Source organism: Xiphias gladius, chromosome 3 (assembly GCF_016859285.1).
Source record: "Xiphias gladius isolate SHS-SW01 ecotype Sanya breed wild chromosome 3, ASM1685928v1, whole genome shotgun sequence".
NCBI classification, from domain to species: Eukaryota; Metazoa; Chordata; class Actinopteri; order Istiophoriformes; family Xiphiidae; genus Xiphias; species Xiphias gladius.
This window is the reverse complement of record NC_053402.1, coordinates 11126049-11152724: the sequence shown is the minus strand read 5'-3', so window position 1 is coordinate 11152724 and position 26676 is coordinate 11126049. Positions and strand designations below refer to the sequence as shown.

General features: G+C 42.9%; 3 protein-coding genes across 19 annotated transcripts in view; 1 reads left to right on the top strand and 2 right to left on the bottom strand.

Moving 5' to 3' along the window:
- Window positions 1–17900, top strand: part of mapk8ip3 (mitogen-activated protein kinase 8 interacting protein 3) — a 31639-nt gene extending 13739 nt beyond the window's left edge. For 5 of the 16 annotated variants that reach the window (XM_040121153.1, XM_040121086.1, XM_040121143.1 and 2 more), the window contains exons 10-33: window positions 754–771; window positions 2376–2433; window positions 2638–2790; window positions 3967–4024; window positions 4262–4413; window positions 4735–4791; window positions 4918–5088; window positions 5868–6027; window positions 8145–8195; window positions 9609–9698; window positions 10225–10380; window positions 10482–10647; window positions 10837–11034; window positions 11149–11332; window positions 11511–11630; window positions 11941–12021; window positions 12133–12200; window positions 12560–12708; window positions 12840–13011; window positions 13219–13332; window positions 14219–14257; window positions 14880–15044; window positions 15338–15484; window positions 16500–17900. In XM_040121153.1, the coding sequence (XP_039977087.1) occupies window positions 754–771; window positions 2376–2433; window positions 2638–2790; window positions 3967–4024; window positions 4262–4413; window positions 4735–4791; window positions 4918–5088; window positions 5868–6027; window positions 8145–8195; window positions 9609–9698; window positions 10225–10380; window positions 10482–10647; window positions 10837–11034; window positions 11149–11332; window positions 11511–11630; window positions 11941–12021; window positions 12133–12200; window positions 12560–12708; window positions 12840–13011; window positions 13219–13332; window positions 14219–14257; window positions 14880–15044; window positions 15338–15484; window positions 16500–16624 (2852 nt within the window). In that variant the 3' untranslated portion in view covers window positions 16625–17900. The remainder of the gene's footprint in view (window positions 1–753; window positions 772–2375; window positions 2434–2637; window positions 2791–3966; window positions 4025–4261; window positions 4414–4734; window positions 4792–4917; window positions 5089–5867; window positions 6028–8144; window positions 8196–9608; window positions 9699–10224; window positions 10381–10481; window positions 10648–10836; window positions 11035–11148; window positions 11333–11510; window positions 11631–11940; window positions 12022–12132; window positions 12201–12559; window positions 12709–12839; window positions 13012–13218; window positions 13333–14218; window positions 14258–14879; window positions 15045–15337; window positions 15485–16499) is intronic. The other 11 variants (XM_040121171.1, XM_040121161.1, XM_040121113.1 and 8 more) reach the window with 7 other exon arrangements.
- Window positions 17901–17976: 76 nt separating this feature from the next.
- Window positions 17977–21894, bottom strand: nme3 (NME/NM23 nucleoside diphosphate kinase 3). Its single transcript, XM_040124320.1, has 5 exons — window positions 21765–21894; window positions 20630–20760; window positions 20385–20486; window positions 19791–19903; window positions 17977–19199 (listed from the first exon to the last, which is right to left on the bottom strand). Exons 1-5 carry the CDS (start codon window positions 21808–21810, stop codon window positions 19082–19084), a joined length of 510 nt encoding a protein of 169 aa, XP_039980254.1. The 5' UTR covers window positions 21811–21894; the 3' UTR covers window positions 17977–19081.
- A 1687-nt stretch (window positions 21895–23581) lies between these two features.
- mrps34 (mitochondrial ribosomal protein S34) lies at window positions 23582–25845 on the bottom strand. Of its 2 annotated transcripts, none has more exons than XM_040155943.1 (4): window positions 25729–25845; window positions 25075–25533; window positions 24886–24928; window positions 23582–24463 (listed from the first exon to the last, which is right to left on the bottom strand). In XM_040155943.1, exons 2-4 carry the CDS (start codon window positions 25390–25392, stop codon window positions 24165–24167), a joined length of 660 nt encoding a protein of 219 aa, XP_040011877.1. In that variant the 5' UTR covers window positions 25393–25533; window positions 25729–25845; the 3' UTR covers window positions 23582–24164. The 2 variants fall into 2 exon arrangements, with proteins under 2 accessions (XP_040011877.1, XP_040011865.1); XM_040155931.1 differs by having other exon boundaries at window positions 25075–25436.
- Window positions 25846–26676: the final 831 nt, after the last annotated feature.

Here is a 26676-nt window from a genome sequence, read left to right as displayed (position 1 = left end):
TTTTCTTTTACTCTCTCGACTCCTCTCCAATCTCTGCATCTAAGAGAAGACATTAATCAGTGTATACAAATCAGACAAAGGCACGTTGTTAACGTTTTAATTATTAATATATAATTATTGATTTAATGCTTAACTCATCAATTGGATATTTGGAAATTTCGATCAGAGTAGTTACCCAAAATCCATATACATGCAGTAAAGCAGTCTCTTCTTATTCATTTAAAGTCACAGTGAAATTATTGTAATCTTTAGTGGTTACCACATGCTATATCAGTCTGCATACCTTAAATTTTCAGCCCATTGTATTCTGGAAGATTTTTGAAAATCCTTCCAGCCTCATTAAAAAAAAAAAAAAAAAAACTGCACTCCGTTTCTTACCATATGTTCCATTGGTTTCGAATGACCCTAGAAAAACCCTCAGTGCAGTGTCCCACTCAGCCGCATGTTTAAATAGGAAACACATCATTTCCCTGAGACAATATGCTCTTAAAAAATCTGTTTCACTGGGACTTTAAAATAAATCTGAAATTTAATAAATCATATGTAGTGCCACAGAAATATTCTCCTCCTTTACTTATAATTCTAGTCCCTGCTGCTATTCCTCAAATCCAGATTTATAAATGCTTATCAGCATCCTCTCTCTTCTCTCTTCCCCTCCTGTCCCGCTCTTCCTCATCATCCTCTCTGATCTGTGCCTTTTCCTCTTTCCTTCTTCTCCCTTCCTCCTTTCCCGTTTTCTTCTTTTGCCTCCAGTCCGTGATGATTTCTTCGGTAAGGCGCCCCTTGCCACATTTGCTTGTTATGTCATTCCCTGGCATCTTGCATTCACATCCCTCTGGTTGCTTCTTTGTATCCATTTTTTGTGTGGCTTTATATTTACATTTTGTGCCACCTTTGCATCTCACATACCTAGTTTTCTAAAAAATAAATAAATAAATAAAAATCCTCAATAAAGATTTCCTGCATAGGGCGTTGTAGAACATTTGTTGCCAGTGGAACAATAAAATAAAAACGCCCTTTTGTTTGTAAAGAAATACAACTGAATGGAAACAACAGAATAATCTAATGGTAAAGAGGCAGTGCGGAACTCTGAATCAAGAAAAAAAAATCGTGAATGTGCATGTCTTGGAAGAAAAACAGGCTCTGTGGTGAACACCAGTTCAACAGACAGGGATCCTGCATTAGTTGTAAGATTTGAGTTCAGCATTTTCTAGTCAGCACCTGCCATCATAAGATGAGGGTTACATAGTAGAACAAACTGATGTGGCAGAAATCTATTTGTACATCAAATAATGCATCTTCAGGCCGCCCAAGTCAGAACCTTCAAAGTCCAGGATATGAGTGATTTACCTCGAGAGATTCATTTTAGGCAATAGGTAGCTATTGGCAGCTTGTTATCCAGAGCGTTGCAGTTAATCTGCCAGACTGAGCTGCCTTGAGTAGGCACGAATTGAACTCGGAAAAATATGCACTATATTTTTCCGCCTCTTGAGTCAGACTACATCTCACAGCGTAAACTCTCCAAACAAATTTTTCTAACCCAGTTTTAACCAAAGGTCTTTCACAAACTACCACCAGTCTTTTGTAATTTTTGACTCTCGGTATATAAGAACCTCTTTCCTCTTTGTCCTGTTGGTTTTTGGACATGTTCTCATGTCCAAAAGTTTCTGAGTTGAAATTTCTGCTTAAAGTTTGTGTGTTTGGCTTACATTGCACAGTGCTTACTGCTTTCATATAAAACGTTTAGTTCTTTTCTGGCAATAATTCAGATAATTATAGAGATTTATTAACAAAATGAAGAGGTTGAGCATTATATTAACACTGTCGTGGTTAAGCGATCGACCGTGAATTCTGAATATACGGGAACTTGTGGAGCTGGATCATTTTCCTCAAATGACGTTATACTTTGAGGCGAAAAAATGTGAGAAAGCAATGTGGCAAAAGTTTTCCCAGTGATGCTGCAGCAGATGTTGCAGCAGTTAAAGACCCTCTAGGTATCCTCTGTCTCTCTCAAGAAAAAGGATAATAAGAGGAGTTGACTATTCTTTGATTGCCGTCTCAATATTCTCCCAGTATTTTAGAAAGGAACCGTCCTTCGTTAAACTGACTTAGCCTCCTTGCCAACATGACACTTTGAAAAAGTAGGCCGCGCATTAATAATCATGCCATTGAATTAATAAACCTTTTGTTTCTGTACAAATTTTTCATCATTTGTCGCACAACCGGTACTTACTTTGGTGGATCTGAAAGGTGGCGTCGCCACAGAAACTCTGGGAGATGCGTTTGGCTTTGTCGGTCACTGGATTGACTGATCTGTGGATGTTGTGTAATATGTGCGATGATGAGTAACGGAGATGTGAATGTGGCTGTTTCAGGGATGGGCAAGGAGGTGGAGAACCTGCTGACAGAGAACAAACAGCTCCTAGAGACCAAGTAAGAGACACACGAGGATGAGTGTGTGTGTCCGTATTAATCGTCATCCTTATACACCTTTTTCCTGTCACCCGAAGGCATAACATTTCCATACGGCGTGTTCTCACACCAAGGGAGTGTGCGGACATGACATCCCAACTCGTAGTTTCCTGGAGCCGGTGTTGTTTTCCCACTTCCTCCCTCTTTCTGCTCTTTGCTTGACAGAAATGCTCTCAACATAGTGAAAAATGACCTTATTGCCAAAGTGGACGAGCTGTCGGGGGAGCAGGAGGTGCTGCGGGAGGAGCTGGAGGCTGTGAGGCAGTCCAAGAACAAGGTGGATGCCAGAGTCAAGGAGCTGGAAGAGGAACTCAAGAGGTGAAAATAACAAGCTGTTATATTTAAATAACACGTGGGAGTTCGGGAAGAAAACGATATGCTCCTTTAAATTTCTGTCTACTCTCGGCGGTTGACAGCAGAAGAAGACAATAAGGCCAGTAACTTTTATCTATGAACATAATGGCCTCAAACTGTTGACCTGCAATCCACACCCTAGTGACGCTATGCGACCACCTGACGAATACATCCTAGCAACAGACACAGTAACATGATAGTCTCTCGCTGGTGACCTGTCAAAGTATGCGAACCAGAGGACGACATGTCTGGACACAGATCTTCTGTGTTGGAGACAGATTCCAGTTTATCTCATGCTCCCATCGATCATCTAGTTTCACACAGCGATACTGAGGACAAACCTGACACTTCGGTGTCAGGAGGAACTCTGTGTCCTGCTCCTTCAATTTGAAACTTTTCTTTATTAGTGTTCTTTTTTACTTGCTTCCTCAGTTTCACTGTTTTCTGGTAATACAGTATATTTGCTGTTCAGCAGTTCAGCTCATTTTCATTTCAGTTCTTTTTTTTTTTTTTTTTCCTGCCATGTTTACCTGAAGTTCAGCTGTGCTTCTTAAACTGCTGGATTATGACCAGGCAGACTGAGAATGCCCACTTAGTTCAAACACTTGCCAAGGATTTCTCAGGATGTCATGCTTATTTCTTGATATATAAACCAACTAGCACAAATACAACTGAATAAATGGCTAATGAAACACAGAGACACGATAATAGCACTAAATAAAAGGATTTTGTTACATTTTCAAACCTCCGATAACGAACTCTTTTGAAAAACTTTCACATAGGCATTGAGGTGTGACAGCAAGACAACACTCTGTGATAAAAAGAAATTAATTTTTTTAAATTAAAGGACGTCGGCATGTGAACCTTTTAAATAAAAGTTCACCTGTTCAAATTACACCTTGTGTGTGTTTCAAAGGAAAGCTGCCCATTTGGTAGCCCACAACCCCATCTTGTGTCATATTGTGCCATGTCAGATCACGTCAAATTCAGCCCACAGCAGCTTCAGAGGCCTCGTCAACACAGACTTAAGCCCCAAAGTTTTCCCGCTAAAATGTCCCCTAATGACTCCCAGTGTCTCAGCACCAGTGGACCTCTGGCATCGACTCCTCCCTTGTCACTGCTTTTGTTTTTGTGCTGCAGGTTAAGAGCGGAGGCTCTCGGTGTGTCTCGAGACTCCAAGGATGAAGGAGGTGATGATGTGAGTAAAATGCGCCATGGGCCATAGAGAAGTCCCTACCTTTTTAGAGATCCAGTGTATTTCCTTAAGAAACTTCAAAATTAGTGCAATGAAAATCTCACATTGTAGAACAACTTAAGAGAAACCATGCATAAGCTGGCAGAGTGGGTTTCCTGCTGCAAATGTCTGCTTTATATGTGTTTTTTCAGACCTTGCACAATAAACCAAAAAAATGGCACTGTGCTCTTATGTTCCCAGTTTTCATCGCCCATGCAGGATGGCGACATGACGATGACGCAGCGGCGGCGATTCACCCGGGTGGAGATGGCCCGCGTGCTGATGGAGAGGAACCAGTACAAAGAGAGGCTAATGGAGCTGCAGGAGGCCGTGCGGTGGACAGAAATGATCAGGTAGAAGAGGGGAAAGATGCTGCTTTAGACTAGAGATGAAGAACCTGGACGACCACAGGAAAGGAACAGCTGCCGGGTTTAAACTCAACGTAGTGAATAAATTGGGAAAAAAGTTCTAAATGAAGATGCGTTTTCAAGTTGTGATGTTCTTTTAGTCTTAAAGCGCAAGTTGTTGTTTTTGTGTAGACACTTCATTTTGCTCCGAACCACTTTATTTATTTAGAATCTCATTTCATAACAAGAGTTTGTCTTTGCTACAGACCTTTTGTTTGCAATGTAATTTCAAGATAATGCCTGATAGAGTGACAAAATTCCTCTTAGGGCGTCCCGGGAGAGTCCTCCAATCCAGGAGAAAAAGAAGTCTACCATCTGGCAGTTGTGAGATTCTGGCTTTATTGAACTTATTCACTGAAGTACAATTAGAAATACCTTAAACCAATGATTTGGTCAAACGAAACCGTCCAAAATGAGACATCTCCTCCTCTTTCTGTCTCTATCCACCAGCTTCGCCCGTCTCTTCAGCTCATCGTCCAGCCCTCCGCCTGTCAAGCGGCCGTACTACAGCGTCAACATCCACTACAAGTCTCCCTCGCCAGCTGGTTTCTCTCAGCGACGCAGCCACACCATGTGCCAGATCTCCACCTCCAACCGCACACTGGAGTTCTTCCCCGAAGAGTGAGCAGCAGCCAGCTACATACCATCCCTAAACTTACACGTCACACTTAAAGCTCCTACCGTATCTGCTTCCCACTCTGCTTTGGTCCGAATACCTGGTTGCTTGCTCGCTTGCGGCAGCTCGGAGGGTAGAAAGCTTGCAGCAGGTTCTTGAGCATTCAACATACAGATTCACGTTTAGATTCACATGCTGTTCTTTTCGGGGGCTGGTTATGAGTGCCTTCATTTTCCACTCAGGTAGATCTCTTCATGCACAAATAAAGAAAATATTCTGAACAGTAAAAATGTCAGTGCACATGGATCTGCGGTCGTAAGCTTGAAAAGTTATTGCACTGAATTAATTTCTGCACTTTAAAACGTTCACTTTTGGGTGACAAGAGTAACTGGAACTGAACTGGAAAGTTAATTCTGGTTTGTCTCATTCTGAAGTTTTCTTTTAAGCGCCCTCTCGCGAACACTGGCACGCATAAATACAAAAAACAGGCTGTAGACAGAGCAGTCACAATGGGGCCCACATGCACAACGCCAAAAGTTTATGTTTTAATACCAGTTCTTGCACAAATACTGAAAGTACTAAAAATCTTCTAGTGTTTCAGTTTAATGTGATAAAACAGTTACAATAAAGCTAGAATAAAGCTTAGTTTAACCACTGCTCTTGCTTTATTTTCCTCCTCTCCTCTTCAACTTTTCACCTCTTTCCACTTCTTGCTGCTGGCTGGCCAGGCTGCTAACGCTTCGCGTTTTTCTCTCTTCCCTCCCTTTCCTCCCGTTGCTTCCAGACTGGCCAGTAACGGTGTTGCATCTCTCCTCAGTGACTCTGCACTCTTGGCCCGCCGAGAGCAGCGGCGTGAACAGTACCGGCAGGTCCGCGAGCACATGCGCCGCGACGACGGCATCATGCAGGCCTGTGGCTGGAGTGTGCCGTCTCGCTTCAAACAGGTACACGCACGCCTGAACCGACCCATGTGGTCAGAGATACCTCCGGGCCTCCACATGCTGTAAACAACAAAAACACACACACACAAGTTTACAAGGGGGAGGATAACCTACCAGTTGTTCGACTCATTGATATGGGTTACTGACAGCCAGGGAAGTGAAATCTATAGGATCAAATGAGGTTTGGTAAGATAGGCAATAAGACAGGTTAACCCTGTGTAAACCTGTGGAAAATTAGAGATCCAAATTTTGTAAATGTGTAGATAAGATTTTGACGTTGTAGAAAAAAATTGGAACGTCTGAATAAAATTTGTGCACAAATTATACTCACGGTGAGGCTGCACAAAAACATCTGTCTACAAATTTAAATACAAAAACTGTTTGTGAAGTTCAGCACTCAAATTTCCCTTACTGTGTGTGATCCAGAAGTTACACACATTTAAGTTACAAGTACGAGGTTTGGCCCTGAAGTCAGACCCAAAGGTATTTTTTTACGCACTTGAAATTCTCATGCTGACTCATCACGGGTTTCCAAAGTGTGATACACCACCAGATTATTTCTGAACATCATTTCACGAGCTCAAAAATCTTACTGACACTAGCTTGTTCCCACAAAAGCCATGTTTTAAGGTACATTCTTACGTGTGAAAGTGGAGGGGATGAGTTGTTACTAACAGCTGACAACTCATCCTTCTCTGCGAGCTATTTCTTCAAAGACATATGACGTTTGTGACCTTCCCTCTTCTTCTGCCCTCTACGTTGTGAGGAGACGCACAGGATTTTTATTTACCAGACTTCAAAACGCTTTCCCAAGGTGCAGCATTCAATGATTGATATGACACTTCTATCAAAGTGCTGATTAAAGCTGCCTGCTGTTTTTGTTTGGCCCAGGCTGTAAGGACGAGCAAACAGAATTAAGCGATGAAGATGTTTCTGACTGTTCCTGTGGGGTCATTTCTATACTGCGCTGTAGTGACCGAGTTAAAGGAACATTAAATAATTTCCACAAAGGGGCCATGCTGATGTTTGAATCTTCCAAGTTTCACCGTGATAACCACAAGTTGATTTACTACTCTCCAGGCAGAAATCGGTTGATAGATTAATATACAGTTTACATACCATGGGAAGGAAGAGTTGTGGACTTCTTTGCATGTTGATTTTTACACTGTAGTGAAATGAACAGAGAGCAGTGGTTGCCTGAAAAGGTAGGAAGTCAATTTAAAAACCTATGGTATTTTTCAGAATATGGCAAAATCATGTAACATAAAACATGTTTTCTAGTTTAGCTAAAACATGCAAAACATCTTATATAGTCCTATTAAAGGATGAGGCTGCTGTATTTTTTCTCATTGTCAACAAAACCCCATGAAAAGACCAGAACCAGTAGTCAGGTGTTCTGTCTCTCACTACCCTCCAACTTCCCTACCCTGCTCTCAGCCCCAAGCCTACTGGTTCCTATTCCAGACGTAAATCTTTGAAAACATGTTACAAATATATTCTTTGTTTTTTTTATTTATTTATTTTTTCTAAAGGCTCAGTAAATTCATTAAATATTTAGCAAACAGTACTTTAACAGGAGGAAATAGGACATTTGCTGGGAACTATTTTCAGCTGTGGATTAATGGACCTTTGGTGATCTGGTGAGTATTTACAGCAGCAGGACAAAGTATATGAGCCTGACTTGAAATAAATTACAGTGGTCATGATAGTGAGGGAACATGGCACAGGGTGAATTGCTGTGGCTCACTGATGTGATGTTAATAGTTTTAGGATAACGATTGAGGTCTACAACACAGAAGAATAACATATAGGGGTCAAGGCTTTGTCCATGCAGCCAATACATGCTAGTTGGAGAAAGTCATTGCTAGTTTTGGTCTTTCGTGGTATTTTTTTTTTGAATATGAGGAAAATATCACCAGACTTATCCTTTAAATGAAGCCACCGTCGGTAAGATTAGCAAAAAGCTCGCAGTGTTTTTCCACTTTGCTCTCAAGCGTAAACATGACTCAATAGCACCTCAGGCTTTGGCCGGCAGACTGAGGGGCTGACCCCGTGCAGCTCGCAGGCCAGAGGGCAGAGTGTGTTGGTAGGCAGGTGGCTCTAACTCTGGTCTCCCACAGACTGGTGGTCAGACGGACAGCGCTCAGGACAGCCCGCTGAAGAGACAACAGGCAAGTGAGACCGACAGAGTGCCAGCATGCGCCTTTACGGTTACTCTCCTTTTAACCTTCCCCACAAAACCCCAACTCTCAGATAGCAGCAGATAGTTATTACCTGCAAGTATACGTAGACAGACAAAACACTGAATACATATCCAGATAATGAAGATAACATTTTCTGTACTCTGCAAACGGAGGTATTAACAGCTCCCTCTGAGGGCTGTTAACTAAAGGAGTTTTTTGTAAATAAAAGAACAACTTTGCCATGAAACAAACTCTGAAAATGCATGGAAATAAAAGGGGAAATTGTCAAGTTGAGGCATGATGTGAGTCAGCATCCCTGTGTTTCTCATACATTTTCAAAACAAATGTCATTTACAGACACACAGACACACATTAAAACACACACCTTACAACTGCATCTCTCATACAAAAACTCCTGTGTTTGTGGAGTTGACTTCAGCTGGTTCTCCCTCTGCCAGTGTTTTTTCAACCTTTTTTAACCTTTAACCTCTGTCTGTCTCAACCTGCTCTACATACACATTGATGTCGTCATCACTTACTTACTCCTGCTTTGACTTCTGTGTTGTTTCTTAAAGGAAAAATCCACTCTGAAATACCTCAAGGTTACTCAGTAATAGCATAGGCTTTTGCTGGAAAAATTAGATCATTCCGTCCCATGAAAATTTGTGCAGTCATTGTGTTGCTTTCAGCCCACTGACTAACACCAGATGGTACCAACGCAAGGAACTGAAAAGTCTACATCAAAGCATACATTAACATACTGTACAAGCAGTGATGGATACTTTGCATTTCTGTGGCCAGTTTTTGGGTGGTGTATTTTTCATATTTCTGATGAAAACATTACATTGCATCAGAATATTTCCAGCACAGCTACAATGGAGTTCAATAACCAAAAAAAAAAAAAATCACAGTCAAACAATGAAAGATTTTTTTTCTTAAAAAGCACCATTTTGCACCCATATATATATATATATATATATATATATACTGGCGCAATAAATCCATTATAGAAAAGGCAGAGATACCAACTCCTCCTCTGACAGCATTCTCTACAGAGGAGTTATGCTTTTAGTAAGTGACATGGCAGTCTTTTTCTGTCTCTTCTGGAAAAGCTCCCACGCTCCCTGGTAGTATTCATCTATCCGTCCTCATGTATAATGTATGAGTTCCCCTGGGGATGGTCCAGTGGCCTTGTGAAAGTGAACACAACATCCCAGATGGGTGACATCAGTGGAGTTTTCCTTTATTGCCTGCTGTGTATGTAATGTACATGTAGACAGTACATACACAAACACTGAATGTTTTCATCAGTGGCCAGTAACACTGGAGATGTACTGAGGGAACCAGACAGCAATTCATTACTTTACTTGTCTCCTGACCACCTATTACCTCTGCTTTTAGACCACCAACGAAAAAGAGGATAACCGCATGAAGAATGTTCCCGTCCCGGTGTACTGTCGCCCTCTGGTAGAGAAGGACCCCAACAGGAAGGTGAGATGTAAAGGGGAATATACGGTGGCTGACAGGTCACAAGAGCCTGACAAGTCCACACCCACTCCTCTGCAGTGTTGCATGTGCCCCTAAACCACGGACTGCATCTCTGACGTTACTCTCTCTGCCTCTTGCTGCCATCTCGTCAGTTCTTAGGGGCCACATTGAGCCGGGATGTCAGGTTGAAGTGATAGTGTGCATGGATGCTCCAAGGGACAGGGGCCACAGGGTATTTTGGTCAATCAAAGGGCACTTTAGGGAGACAATTGGGGCAACCATAGTGTCAGTTGGGCTGCTTTAAGGACACGAGGCCAAAAGTGAAGAATAAATGTGTCCCAGATAGGGCTGAGCACAGGGAGAAGACAAGAGGGTGGATTAATGACGGCCGTAGTCCAGGAGGTGAGAACCCTGAGACACTGCGGCGGAAAGAGCAAAAGAGAAAGGGTCGGCAGCTTTTGTTTAACTGTTCAAGTGCGGCCAGCTCCGTCCTTCTCATTTTTGCCTGTATGTGCGCACGTGCTTGCAGTTGTGGTGTGCAGCGGGAGTGGACCTGACAGGATGGAGGGCCAGCAGCCTGGAGTCTGTACCAGCCAAATCACTGTCAGGCAGCAGCGATCCCCTGCATGCTGAGGAGGAGGGAGCTGATAAGAAGAGCAGCCACAACTCCCCGGAGAAGAGGAAGGTAGAGGACCTTTTTTTTTTTAAACAGATTAACAATTTTTCGTCCTTTTTTTTAGCCGTCACTGTGTTATAATAATGCTGTCTCCTCTCTCTCTGTCCCAGTCAAAGGAGCTCCAAGAAACAGACACCATGAGCAGTCGAGTGTGGATACTCACCAGCACCCACTCTGCCAGCAAGGTGGTCATCATCGACGCCAACCAGCCGGGCTCACTGGTCGATCAGTTCAACGTCTGCAATGCCCACGTGCTCTGCATCTCCAGCGTGCCAGGTAAGACGGAAAGTGCTCCTTAGAGCCCCAGAGTAGCAATTTTTATACATCTGGCTTGTTGAGGGATGTGACTTTTTTTTTTTTTTACTCCTGGTTGCACTGTGACTCAAGCGATGGCTTTCCTTTTTTCTTTTTTTTTCTTTACACCCTTTAATATGTGTATGTTTGTGCTTGTGCGATTGTACTCAGCTGCAAGTGAGAGTGACTATCCGGCAGGAGAGATCGTGTTGGATCCAGGTGATGGTGGTGCAGGGGGAGGCGAGGACACTGGTGGTGTGGAGGGCATGTTGGCTGGTATCACTCTCGTCGGCTGTGCCACCAACTGCAGCGTCGCCCGTAGCAACTGCTCTTCACGCACTGACACCCCCATAATGGACAAAGGACAAGGTGGGCCCACCGCGCATACTCCTGCGCCTTTGTATTATCATAGAAAGTGGAGAAAGAAGAGAAAGATGTCCAGGTTACAGGTCTGTTACTTATTTCAATTGTGTTGTTCTTTAGCCCCAACTGCTCCCCCCATGAATGGGAAGATTCACCCTGCACAGTCAGCTGAGGAGGCCACAGAAGCCACAGAGGTTCCTGAGTCCACAACCAGCCACACAGAAATGCGATCTGGACCTCCAGGACCATTTACCGAGCATGTCTTCACCGATCCCCAACCTCGTCCAGCAGACGCCTCTGACAGGTAAGAGGTCCAAGTCTGTCCATTTAAACACAATCATCAGAAATTACTCAAATAAACCCGTGTGTACATCTGATAAGGGATTCAATAACTTCCTTTAGCCCACTAGCAAAAGATGTTCAGGTTCTCCATTTTGAAAATTAAAAAAAAATAAAACGGTGTATGTCGTCTGTCCTGGCAGAAGCGCAGGTCAGTCCAAAGAGGAAACGTCTCAGCCTCCAGAGTCAGAGGACGGAGGTGAAGAGGCCAAAAACTGCACGAGCGTGGCCCCCACCATGTGGCTCGGGGCCCAGAACGGCTGGTGAGTTGCTCAGCTAAACCACTCACAATTTCTGCTACAGTATCCAGAAACACGTTGTTCCAGTCGTTCCTTTATCCACGTTTACACTGGGTAACCACATTAAAGTAACACTGTACATTTTAGCTCACACATAAGTTAGAAGCTTAAATTTTTGTTGGTACGTCTTTATTTTGTCAAGAAAAGACCAGTCACACATTGGGTAGGAAAATCCCAAAAGACTCAAAAAGAGCATTTGTATCTTCATAATGTCCTGACATGCTAATGAACTGTACATACAGTCTGGAGTAAAGTGGCTCTGTTCTCCCTCAAGGCTCTACGTCCACTCAGCCGTAGGAAACTGGAAGAAGTGTCTCCACTCCATCAAACTCAAAGACTCCGTGCTCAGTCTGGTGTAAGTGGTGGTGACAGTTCAGTTCTGTGCAATGGCACGGCAGTGTATGTCGGAATCAGAAAGTCTTTCTATGAATTTCTGTTACAGTCTTTGTTTTCTTTCTGAATGCAGGCATGTGAAAGGTCGTGTGCTGGTTGCCCTCGCTGACGGGACCCTCGCCATTTTCCATAGATCAGAGGGTATTTGGCATTTTAAATCTTTAAATCTTTCAACAGGGCTCCTTTGCACCAGCATTTCAATTGGTTCCAGGAGCTATGAAAAGCAGCCTCGATCTTCAGCGTTTCAGCTAGCGTTTCGATTCAGCTCCCCGTAATGCGAGTTAAAAGGTTTTCACAGGAAAACAGTGATATGACTCCTACATTAACTGTTTAAAATGGATAGTTATAGTTTTTTTTATAAGTATTTATCCCATCTTAATCGATCAGACCTGACGACAAGACACTAAGCTTTTAGTGTGTTTTGTGTAGACATTAATGCCCCCAGGATCTGTTGTCAATTCTCTGTGTGTGTGTGTGTGTGTGTGTGTTCCTGTCAACAGATGGCCAGTGGGACTTGTCCAACTACCACCTAATGGACCTCGGTCGGCCTCATCACTCCATTCGCTGCATGGCTGTCGTCCACGATAAGGTGTGGTGCGGCTATAAGAACAAGATCCACGTCATCCAGCCCAAGAGCATGCAGATCGAGGTGAGTTATGAATCCGCCGTCACAAGGTAGTCCAACAATCAGCTTTTGTCTTTACGGTGCAGCAGTTTTCACTGACTACACTTGATGTTTTTGTAACGACGCGTCTTTGCGATTCTTCCTCCTCACTGTAGAAATCCTTCGACGCTCACCCTCGCAGGGAGAGCCAAGTGCGGCAGCTAGCCTGGATCGGTGATGGTGTGTGGGTGTCGATCCGGCTCGACTCGACCCTGCGTCTCTACCATGCTCATACACACCAGCACCTCCAGGATGTGGACATTGAGCCATACGTCAGCAAGATGCTGGGTGAGATTGTGTCCCGTTGGATGCAACTAATTTAATGGTTCATCTGGTAGTTTCAGGATATCTTCTCACCCCTCGATCTCTCCATCAGTTTAGCTGCTGTTAGAGCAAAAATGTAAATGCTTCTAGTCTTTTTTTTTAATATCCTGGCTGTCATGCAGCCTGTGCAGTCTCAAGCTGGTTTGCGCTCACTCTGGTTTTAATTCACAGGTACTGGCAAGCTGGGCTTCTCTTTTGTGCGAATCACGGCACTTCTGATCGGCGGTAATCGTCTTTGGGTAGGAACTGGAAACGGTGTGATCATCTCCATCCCACTGACAGAGAGTGAGTTTCATTTATTCAGCTTCCACCAAGGGCAACACGACAGAAACGTGTGAAAAAGTCGTTCATGAGCTCAGCTGCAAATAAGAATCCAAACTCTGTAAAGAGGGCCGGCCTACTAGTAGAGGAAAAGGGAAAGTGAGCACCTTTGTCTGGCTAATAAAACCAGACAAAATTCAACACATTGTGTTCAACAACCTGAACCACATCAATCAAATCTTAAAGTTTTCATTGGTCTTAAAATCCTCTTTGGACAGTGTTAGTTGCTTCTGCCAAGGATGTTAATGGGATTCCATTTGTTTGTTTGTATGGATGTTACTTTGATATTATTAGTTACATTTGGGGGGAAATTAGACCCTTTCACACTTTTTCAACCCCTAAACCGTGTGGTGTAGATGGAAATTTTCACCACTAACATAGTTAGAGACAAACAGGCCACGCCTTTGCACATTTCCAACTCAACTCTATTTTTTAAATAACCTGGAGATTAGCTAATGGGGGCACATCTTACATACACTTGCGCACACTAACTTCATGATCACATCTTATGAGATTTCAGATTTGATTCAATTTGATAAGGTAGCCTGAATTGACCAGTTAGAAGTCAGCAGTTTTCTATCAAAAAGCAAACAAAAAGAAAAAAAAATCAAAACAGTGGGTGATTTTTCCGTTACTTGCACCCTCTCATACGGCAGCGCTGTTTATCTGTGTTTCTCTTTAGCTCACACCCTCTTCTCCCCCATGAAGTCCCCCTCTTTTTTCCACCTTCTGTTTTCCTTCCTTCCCTCTGCGGTTTCACCTCTTTCACACAGTCTTGGTCGTAACTATTACTGTTACTGTCCTCTGCTCTCCTCCCCTCCTCCTCCTCTTCCTCCTCCGCTTCCTGTAGCGGTGGTCCTTCACCGCGGACAGCTCCTGGGTTTGAGGGGTAAGTGGGAGCGCTCCCAACCTCCTGACGTCGTGATCTACCCTTTTTTTTGCCCCGCCTTCATTCGGCCAAAACCTTCATGTTCCCTGAAACAAACTCATGTCTGCAGACCCTTTCTGCAGGGCTGCATCAGGCACCTGTTTCCAAAAGCTTACGTACTGAAGACACATACCTGACACTCAATTAGTCATCTTTTATCTGTGAATGTTTAGTTGATGGTCACCAAAGGTATTCTGCGCTTGATGATTTTAATTTTATACTTATATCAGAACAGTGCTTTTACACATTGGTTGCTTTGCATGCCATTTATCACTGTGATTTATTGCGTCAGTGACTAAAAGATAAATTTGTGTGTACCAAATCCATTGCATGCAGGGGGTGTGCTTCAGCTGTCTCCAACTTTTTTCAGTTATTCTAATCACATTTTTAATTTTCAGTTGATCTATTGAAAAATGTGGATTATATATGTGGTTTTTTTTATATATATATATATATATATATATATATATAGACACACACACAGACACAAACATATATATAAATGCCTGTGTCATGTGGCCTTCTATAATTTGCTAGTAAACACAGTTTACAGTTTTTCACCCCTGGACTCTCTCTCCCTCAGCCAATAAGGTGTCTCCGACATCCTCTGGCGGAGTGATCCACGTGTACGGTGACGACGGCTCCGAGAAGAGCAGCGGCAGCTTCATCCCCTACTGCTCCATGGCACAGGCCCAGCTCTGTTTTCACGGACACCGGGATGCTGTCAAGTTCTTTGTCTCCGTACCCGGTAGGCACAAAGTCTGTCCGTCCGGATACCAGATACTGCCACAGAGATTCCGACCTGTGAGACGTTAACTGAGGGTCACTGGGGGTCTCCTCCAACAAAAAGCGTCTTTCTTTTGGATCATTTGGCTCAGCTGGATAAACAGATGATGGAGTTCTGTTGTTGGTGTTTTATAAAGAACAACTACCTAGTACATGAGTCAGATTAGATGTTGTTTATGATTACTTTTTTACTTACTTTTCTTAATCATTATTATTATTTACTTGTGTGTGTGTGTGTGGGTGTGCGTATGACAGGCAATGTTCTGGCAACCCTAAACGGCAGTGTGCTGGACAGTCCATCGGAGGGGCAGGGCTCCGCAGCGCCCCCAGAGGCCGAGGCTCAGAGTGTTCACAACGTGCTGGTACTGAGTGGAGGAGAGGGCTACATTGACTTCCGTATAGGTGAGCAAGACCACCCCTACACACAAACCTGACACCACAGACATGTATTAGGTGGAAGTGTGTGGCACAACAAACAGCAGAGCTATGAGTAAATTGAAAAAAAAAAACTGAAACTATGTCGTTGCACGTTGGTATTTTAGGAGTATGTCCTATAAGGGACACGGGATATAAATTAATTAATCAATAAATTAATAATCGATTTTTTTCTGCATTCATTTATTCCACTGTGGAGGGCACTGTATAATGGATACATTTACCCACTCCGGGTTCAGACGCCCCACCAGTCCAAGTGGCAAGAACTAAATGTAGTGCACCATCTAGTGACGAGGGAGTCATTTCTGACACAGCCAGAGAGTTTATTTCCTTATTTACAAGTCATATTGTGATGGTGTGATTACTGCTCTCTGGGAGGTGAGCACCCGTGCTACACGCAGGTCCGATGTCCTCTGCCTCAAGCGCTCACAGCTGACGTGAGTGTATTACGAATCACTGGGTTTTTACTGCCCCCAGTGGTCACGGTCGGGAACTGCGACACTACGTTCAACTAATGGCTGACTAGTATGGATACCGTGTGTATTGATACTAGTACGACTGTTACCTTGACATAGCCAAAACACCATAAAAATTTCAAAATAAAATCATCAAATTTGACAGTGGTGTCTTTAATATTACCAGTGTTGATGTTACTGTTGTTGCAAAATGAAACAAAATGCTGCCGTTTGGCAATATGTAAATCCCCACATCTTACACTAGCACCATTCTTTAAACAGCACTGTGATAATTGCTAAATTCTACAGTTTTTTAAAGGTTAGTCTTAACATTTCACCTAAATAGAGATGAAATAATTTCCTGTCTAATATTTTATACAGATGTAATGTCTATATGTTGAAATGTTGGTTTAAAATAAATAAGTAAATAAATAGAGAAATAAAGTTATCAGCACAATAAAGTTTTATTTCTTTTCATTGCGGAAATTCAGCACAGCTGTGAAATTCTCCGTTTCTTTTTTCCTCAGGGGATGGAGAGGACGATGAGACAGAGGAAGGAGAGAACGGCGGGGCTTCGCAGATGAAACCTGCCTTGTGCAAAGCTGAGCGGAGCCACATCATCGTCTGGCAGGTGTCTTACGTACCCGAGTGACACCTGGATCTGCGTTAACGCCCCACCCACCCAACTCCTTAAACAAACTCCTCCTCCTTCCCCGAAAAGCTTCCAGCCACCCAAACCTTGTAATTATCCCTGATCAAGTAAAAGTTCCCCCTTGACTCTAAAACCACCTTCCAAGCCGTGTATCGTCCCTTGTAACTATTATATCCCCTCCTGCCCCGTCACCTTGTAACTTTAATGCCTTGTAAGTACCTCCTCTGATCTAGTAATCTGCCTGCCATCCTGTCTGTCCCACCCAGGGCATTGTAACTATCTTCATGAGCCTTGTAACCCAGCCTCATAACTACCTCCCCTCCTCTGTATCAATCTTATATCCACCCTGTAAGCACACTGTATCTCCTCCTATATTTACCTCAACTGTCCTGCATCTTCCCCACAGTTATTCATCCTCTTCCTCCATTTAGTTTGTCATCTGTGAAAACTCCACCTCGTCTAAAAAGCAAAGCCCAGACCCCAACATGCAACAATTGTACCCCAAAAGAAAAAAGTGAATGACAACACTGACTTGCATATCCACCAGAAATCAGTCTGATTTTTTCTAACAACAGCCGATCAGCAATCCATAACCATTTACAGCATGACATGGACCCTGATTGTTCAGAGATATGAAGATATTGGGAGTTAATGGATGCCGAAGTCAGGTGCTTTGACACAATACAGAAATCACGATTTGGCTTTTAGATTGTAGTGTATGGTTAAAGTCATTGGGTTTGTTGAGATTTTGAGGGTAAGTCGACATGAAAAAAAAAAAATGGAAGGAGAAATATTATTACATGTCAAATTCAGCTTTTAAGTCTGGGTTCTTTGGGCTGTTACCTAAAATATTTTGCATCCCATGTTGCCTCTGTTTTACAAGTGTCCTGGTTAAGGACACGCTTTTCATCAAACTATGGTTACTGACCCCAAAATGACTGGAAGTATCTGGTGCACCTGCAGCAAACTGATGGAAATCAAAGGTCAGAGGACTCAGTTCAGTGATGTCCGAACATGTCTACGCGCTTAAATCCTGTGAGTGAGGTTGAGGGTTGAGTTTAACGTGTCGAGGGTTCAGTCCAAAACTCATATCTCTCATTTGACTGGCTGTTGATCGGACGGTTTGGTGTAAAGCAGGTGAACGGTGGCGTGTCGTCATTATGTGTACAGGGATTATTGTAAATCTCCAGACACACTGAAGCCCATCCTCTTTGTTCAGTATGGAAGTTCATGCATTGATCTCTATCTGTGTGGATTAAATATTAAACATATTTGTGTGCTGAAAAACGTAAAGTTGATGCGTGGTGGGTGTCTCTCACTTTACAAAACACTGAAACATAGTAAACAGCATATTAAAAAGGATTTCAAGATTAGATTTATTGCTTTTGACTATTCCAATACAATCCACTCAGCATCATTATAGGTGTTTCATAACAGCATGAATGTGACCTAGCCAAGTAGGTGATGGAAATGTTACGTATTTTTAAATACAACAAGTTATTTGCAAACTTCAATCAGTGCCGCTCATTTTAATTTGGAAACAGTCTGACATGATGAAATTACAAAACCATAATCAAAGCAAGAAAGTTATTATGTGTCATATTTTAAAACTTATATCCATAATTATATTCAAGTACTTTCAAGTGATGTGACAATGTATTTTTAACCCTTAGAGTCTGAATTTTAAAAAGGTACAGGAAAACAAAGTCATGAATGTGCAAAAAGGCAATAATGGTATTGGTTAACGTTAATTAAATGTTTTGGGGTTTCTACTGCAAGGACTATTACAGAAGAAACATCTACATTCAGCTAATTTTTTCACCTTAAAAATTACAAGAAGCTTATTCCGAGTAGCAAAGGAAAAAATATTGTGTCATAGAAATTTCAGCTTAAGTGGGTTACAAAAACCAAGCTGGTAACAGTTTAGCTGTGATTTGATATTTTGTGTAACTTCACCTGGGTACTTATGTACTGAATTGGAAAAAAATATGTAAAAAAAAAAGTGATGAGAAAAGTTTCCTGTACCTTTTAATAGAAATTAACCTTTTGGGTTAATTGTATGCCCTTTTATTGCTTCACATCCAAGCTTATTGCTTAAAAACTGTGAACATGAGCTAGTGTTCCGGACTAATCAAAAACTATAATGAAAACTAACAGAAGCAGAGGTCGTCAAGTCAAGTTATTCTCATTTAGTGCACTTTTGCTTTGTACAATCATTTCACCTCTTAAATGTACTTCACATAGATAAAAATGTGAATGTATGAAGAAAAAAAAAAAAGCAGCAGCATCAAGAGATCCAGCAAGGCAGCAATGACACCGCATTTTATGTGGCAACTAACTACTAAAGCCAAAATATTCCTCTGAGGTATGATGTCATGATGGGACTTGTAATGAGACTAACTTAAAATAAACACTGGTTTACCAACAGGACGGTGTACAGACAGCGGGTTTAGATTGTCAGTTGTAGATCCAGTGGCTGCTGCTGTGCTCCCAGCAGTGAAGCTCGCTCTGACGAAACCACAGAGAGATTTCCTTCTGGGCGCTCTCCATGGAGTCGCTGCCGTGGATCACGTTCCTGCAACGCAGATCAGGGCACTCAGACACAGACAGGAAAAAAAACATGGTGCTCTCGTAAAGACTGCAGTGTTGTTAAGACCCTTGATCATTTCTTTAGATGGAGTTAGATGGAGCATTAAGACAGTCTCCTGCAGTACTCTAGCAACTGCCTCTTTTTTTTTTTTTTTGAGATTTCACGAGATTCAAGACATAAGAAGGGAAACCACACACAAGAAAAAGAAAGCTAATGAGAGAGGTTTCCAGTGAGCAGACCCAGAACAAACCGCTTTCTTTTTTAAGCAATGTTTCAAAAAAAGTTACCACAAAATTGATCGGAAGCAATGTTTAATGTGAGATTGTTTGTACTCTCCTTTGCAAATCAGACGGCCTATTAATAATAATAATAACAATAATAACATTATGACTTAAAGTCCCTCTCCCGAAAATTTTTAAGATAAAATGCATTAATGCCGTAATTAATCGAGATTTTTTTTTGCTTATTGTCAAGGATGCAAACAGTCAACTGTGACTTTGGCTGTTTATGGCATAAAAATATAATTCTCCCTCAGATTTTCCGGCAGAGGAGACACGAATCATCAGGTGATCTTACCTGCCCACTTCCACGCAGTAATCTCCCCGGATGGTTCCTGGCAGCGAGTCTGCAGGGTTGGTCTCTCCCAACATCTTACGCGCAGTCTTAACCACGTCCAAACCCTGCCACACCTGAACAAAGACAGAAATGTACGTGACCACAGCACAGAGGACGATAATACAAAGCAGTGGTGGCACCCCACCTTTACGGAACATTCTTGTTGTCTGTCTGAGTGTGCCAAACGGCTTTGCCTCATTAGGCCTCATCAAATCAAAAGTTAAGAGTTAGTCATATTTTCACAGCGTATGGAGACTGATGGGAGACACACTGAAGAAAATGGCTACCGATTTCACAAATACATCTAGCTGAAAATGAGCTGTCATAAACAACACATCATTTCAACTCAGGAGCAGCTCATTTCCTGCTGTAGCAGGAGGGCAAACTGTCAGGATGACAACCCCTTAACTGCCGTGGTCAAGGCGGCTTTTAAAAATCATTCAAAACCTCATTGATAAATAATCAAATTAACCGGGATAGACCCTCTGAGTTAATGAAACCCCTTCATATCCTGTGGGCACGTGTGCGTGGATATAGCGCGCTGAGGAGTCTCACCATTGCAACAACTGGTCCTGAGCTCATGTAGGTTATCAGTCCGCTGAAAAAGGGCTTACTCCTGAGGTCCCAGTAATGTTCCCTTAGAAGGTCCTCAGATGCCTGATGTACAGTTACACACAAGACAGACACATATTCAGCCAAAAGGTGATTACACTAGCCTAGATAATTCAGCAAATGATACTATTTTAAAGTCCCCCGGGAGAATCTTTTTAGGGGAAAAGAAAGAACTCCATCCCACATACCTGCATAAGTTTGAGGCCCACCAGCTTGAACCCTCTCTTCTCAAAGCGACGCACGATTTCTCCCACCAGTTTCCGCTGCACGCCATCGGGTTTCACAGCAATGAAGGTGCGCTCATTCAACCCGGTCCACCCTGGAGCCAGAGGTGACATACGGCAAAAAAGAAGGGGGAAAAACCAACTTAAACTGTGTTTGAACTGCAATTGGGCCACCACACCACATAGAGCCTGGAGCAGCTTGCATGCACCTTGGTATAGATAGTGGGGAAGATCACTAATGTCATTAATTCACTTATTCTGCCCACAGAGAGCCTCTGCCCCGAGGATACACACGCAGCAGTGCACACACAGGTTTGAACTGCGTGCATCTCCAGAAATACTGTGCTGTTCGTTCGTTTTAGGAGGCCACTGTTTGATTCACAAACGCTACTTTCACAGAGGATGTGGAGGATAATCTTAGTCTCCCCACTGCGGGAGTTCAGCGGAGGCAAAAGCCCCGAAGCCCGCACGTTGACAGCAGTCCCTGCACCAGAGGTCACAGTCCCAGCCGGCCTCATCTAAATCGTAGCCCGCCTGCGGCGTTTCTCAACAGATTCCGCAAACCGCGCATGTTTACCCACCGTCAGGTTCGCGTGGGTCTCGCTGTGACCCCCTTTTTTTTTTTTTTTTTCGGCCCCATTGCAGCGCTCCTCCTGCGGCAGCCTGGCAGGATCACAGGCTCCACGTGGGCTATTAATAGGATGGCGGATCAACTTATTTGACAGCGAGGAGGACGCGTGGACTGCACTGCCGGCGGATTAGTAGCTAGCTGTAGTTTCAGTGTGTGTGTGTGTGTGTCAAAAAAAGGAAAACGTTTTTTATGTCTCTAACTAAAAGGCAGTTTTGGTGTTGTTAGTCACGCCTCACACTTACGTTAATTCTGTTAAACGTAACATAAATCACAGAAGCTCTATTGAAATTTGTGAAGGTTCCACGCCTCCATTGTTGCTCTCCCCCTAGCAGCTAGCCGAGGCGTCTGCGGCTCCCGCTCTTCACATGGGGAGGGGGGGGGGGCACTGTGAGCACATTGCCCGGTGTGGAAATCACAACGAGGAGCCGTGAGTGGGGAGATGAGCTATGAACAGATAAAGTCACCAACCTGACTGAAAGATGTGGGCGAAAACGGACAGGAGCAGGCAGATCATCGTCGCCGGTGGACGGACCACACTGTTTTGGAAGGAGGAGGCAACGGGGGGGGGGGGCGTACGCACGCACGCACGCACGCACGTTGCGTAGGAAAGCTCTGCTAAGCGCGCGTACGCGGAAGTTCTCAGCCAATCACCTGCGGTCTGTGGAGGCTCATTACCGCCGAGAAGAGACGGCTAGAAATGATAAAATACAATAAAAGAAAATGACTAAATAGTCTCAATAGATGACACATTTTTCATCTTGTGCACTGAAGTTATCTTACAGGGGGTCCCAGGGCAAAAATGTGTTGTTGGGCCCTACTACCACTAATGCCCCCATTGGCAGTTTAATTATTTCCCCAACTACCCAGAAATTGGCCAGTGCTGTAGAACTGAAAGGATTAGTTTTGTTAGTTGACTTGATGACTGTGAGAAAATTAATTGGCAACAATTTTAACATTTGATTAATCGTTCATGAGTCTTTTTTGTAACGCAAAATACCACCAAAAAAAATAAATAAATCACTGTCTCCAGCTTCTCATATTTTAATATTTTCTAGTCTTCAAGTTTTCTATGGTAGTAACTCAACATCTTGCAGTGTTGGAGTGTTAGACAAAACAAGCAATTTGACTATGTTATTGCTGGGACAGGGCTACAAGATGGATGATGGAGAACCAGTCATATTTGGTATCCTGCTTCAGTGGTGTGAATTTATGACAAAATGATTTGGAGTAAACCTGGGCTTTTGGGGCCCCTGTGCAGTTGCCCAGGACTACTATTTTAGAAGTTTGACTTTCTACCTGATAGTAAGTCAGGATTTTGACTTAGTGTCTCATATTTTTGATTTACTAAGTCAAAATTGACCTCCTACGTCACTATCTTAACTTAGAGTGTCTTATCATCTTGATTTACTGTCTCGTAATTTTGCAGACTCTTAGTGAGAAGCCACTTTGACCAATGGCATGTTGCTGCTGTTCCACCGGCATATGCCACTGTTCACCGTTGGTGTGCTGCTGCTGCATGCCACATAAAAGCAGAGTTTTTTTATGGACGTGGTTGACGACAGCAGAAGAAGCGCAGCATACCATTTTCAATTTCTCAGTATGTCAACGAGTACTCAAGAAACGGAATTTTTGCCATGTAATGTTTGATCAGTTTTTGTTGCTTTCCAAGTGGAGGTTGGGCTTCCATATAAACCCAACATGGATGAAACGATGCTATGTCAATAGGTATGTCAATAAGAATCAATCAGGAAGACTACCTTGCTTCATGCTTACTCTCTTTACTTTCCCTCTCTCTTCTCTTTCCCTGCTTCCAACTCAATCAGCTGAGTGAGGGCGGTCACTCTTTCAGTCACCCCTTCACCACCACCTCCAATGTCCAGACTCCATCGAGGGATTTTCCTGTACAACTCATAGAATGACCACCCATCTCAAAGATAAGGTCAAACTGGGGTCTAGTTGCCAAAGACTCCTCACATATTTCGTCATCTTTTCTATTGTGCATAATAAATCAAATAAAATAACTTAATTACTCTTTCAGCATATTTCTTTGTTAGTCCCCCCTGATTGCAGTAGTATAGTGTAGTGGCCTGACAAAATGAAATCTGACAACAGGGACCTATCACTGTATATTTGACACACATTACTAAGTAAAGCTTGAATGTAGATATGAAAATCTTACAGTAATCCTATGGAAGAACACTATGTTTAATGGCAATATTATAGAAGTCAACAAATATAAGATATCAGGGATTATTAAAAGTTTGATAATGCTGTAGGATCCTAAAAAATCTCCAATTTTTTATTGTATATCAGGACTGAGATCAATTTTCCCTTGGCCAACGGACTAAACACAATGTAAAACTGATCATGTACCCCACAATCGTTTTGCAGGACGAGCAGGACACATTAAACACCTGAGTGGGCAGAAAGTGGGTGTTCAGCCTTTCACATCACATGAATCATATTTGGGCTGTGTGGTCAGTGGTCAAAACTGCTGACACATGCCTTCTCTTTGATGGCACAAAAAAGGTGATTTCAAGGTGTTTAAATTTCACTACGTGACATGAATGTAGGCCCCATGAATGTAGTCTATAAGTAATCTATACTGCATGCACAAAAAATATTGCATAAAAAAAGTCACTTAGAGTGGCCTCGGATTTAATATTCAGCACATCACAAAGATAAATATTACACACAGAGAGGCGTGCTTAAGATGAAAATAGCAGAGACTTCGTTTGAGTCCAGGACTTATCAGGACTTTGAGGCAAGGGCTTCAAGTGTACTCGGACAGAAGACGATGACCACTTCTGTCAACACTGATTTGGTCCAAAATGTCCAACATTAGCGAAGCATGTACACGGCGGAGTATCACACCGCTGTCCCCTCTTTGCTCTGCCTCTCTTGTTCCTGCTTGCGGAAATAGTCTTTGTTGAGCTGGACGTCCCTCTTTAAAGGTAAGGCGGGCTCCTCTGCCAGTACGCTTCCCGTTGCTTTTTTGTGCTGGGCCAGCATCATGGCGCGGAGCAGGGGGGGGTAGGGGACATAGCGCACAGGCGGCTCAGGGAGCGGCTCAAAGTCCTTGAACTGCTGCTCTATGTGTTTGGGAACCAGGCGCCAGTCGTGGTACATCACCTTCTCCACCTCCTTGACCTCGCTCTCCTGTTTTCCTGCCAAGCACAAAAACAGAACAAAGTTAACACCAGCAGTGTTGTTCTAAAGATGGGACTGTTTATGCTGAGCTGAGGATGAATCCACAATGTGTAATATTTGAATGTAAGAGATCGCTGTCTCTGTCCTTAAATTGATGACCGATTGGATCATAAAAGCAGTAACATTAGTAAACATACGCCTCAAGTAGAAAACTAAATAATACTAATATTCTGTTCTTCTTCTCCCAATGTAAACTTCTGCAAATTAACGTGCTCTGATCTCTGCTTTCATATGGAATGTAAGAATGAGGAAATGAAACGGTGCGTCAGACCTCATCCCTTCCTTATCTCAGCGTTATCAAACTCAGAGTTTTCACTAAATCTTCTTTTTCCAGTATACCCCTCCATTTTCAAATCAAGTGAACAGGGTCCAGTCTTACCTTTGTAGGTGAGGATCCCCCATGCCTTGCCATGATCCATGTTCTAGAAATCACAAGAAACCAGTTGTACTTTGGTTACAGGACATATTATAACAGACCTGTATATTATCACTCATTTCTACACCTATTTATATTGACAATATGCAGACATTACACTATGTCCCACTGAATGGATGTGGCAGCTCTCACCTCAGACGTGTAGTCCACCTTGACCTTGGTGATCTGCCAGTAGCTGGGCTCAGTGTGGTCGTCCAGCCAGGACTTGCGGGTGAAGAGGCGGCCCACTCCAAACAGCCTCATGCCCGCCAGCAGGGAGAAGAGGCGGCTCTCCCTGCGGACATCCGGCCAGGCCAGCACGGGGAGCATCTTCCCCGTGAGAGGCCGCTTCATCGTGTCATAGTCCAGGGCGTACTTCTGGGACTCCCGCGGCCGGGACTTGAGCTCGCGGTACGCCCTGATCTTCCGAGCCATTTCGGCTATGAGACGAAGTCGCCTTTTCTTCACCATGATTGTGTGATGTTACAGCGGCTCCTCTGCGATCCTGGTTGGTCCTGCCAAAGTGGAAATTCATTTACTTACATCTGAACGTAAGGTAGCGTGTGCCTGCTGTTTACAGAAGAGAGCAACACCTGTCAGTCTGTCAGCAGTCTGTGAGTGGAGAGCATAAACACATTACAGCCCCTGCAGTAACCAGGCTAACCTGAGCTAGCCGTTAGCTGGCGTTAGATGGCAAAACAACTTATAAAATCACTTCGAATAATGGCGCCAACTGATTAATTTTAACGAACTATTGCTGATGCATCGATACTGTTTATAACCTGCAGATATGTATGCTAAAAATACCTCAACGTCCCTGATGAGCAGGACCAGTTTCGCTTGACCTCAGCGGGCAAGCACGGCACGCAACCTCCGCTCACCTGGTCCGAACGCAAACTACTCCGTGTGAACTGCTAGCGTACTTTGGTTCCACATGAGACAAATTCAGGGAGCACATTTAAAAAAAAACAGTGATTGGATGAATACTAAAATCATAACAGTTTTCCAGATATTTTATACGAGCTAATATTTAATAACCTTTGAAGATTTTTCCACATCTAAATACTTGTTAAATCAAAATAACTTACTATTTTCTCTGTCTGAAGTTGTCTTATCACTTCAAGAAAAAAATATTATAATGGCCTTTCTACTGATTTAATTGAATTTAAAATGGATTTCTCAGTAATATACAGCAGGAGAGGTTTATGAAAGATGTTTGAGGAACTTATGTGGAAACTGTTCTTGAATTGTTTAAAATTGATATGGACTATTGGAAAGCATCTTCCATCACCTCTCCTGATTATTTGGACTGATTTAGAGTTTTTTGTTTTTGTTGACACAAACACTTGGAAATCTTATTAAATTGTTTATTTTTTACCTTGGAAATATCATATTCTCAAAGCAAAGTGTACAAAGACCACGACCTGTTTTACATTTTAACAATGTATTTAAGTGTTACAGCCCCAGCTTATGTGAAATTAGTTGAGAAAAGCAATCAGAACTTGTAACAATTAGTCAGTCATCAGATTGTAGCTGCTGGTGTAAACAGTTAACTGTGCTGTCTTCAGTTTAGTTTTGTTCTATGCTTTTTTGACTGTTTAAATAATGAGATCCCTCTCTTTGTGGATTACTGTACACATTTATGTGATAATTGTATTAAATAAAACTTGCTTGAAGCAGTAATCTTAATGCTGTGTAAACAAATAACTGTTACTGCCCTGTCAGCATGTGAAATCATGGACATCTATAAAGACC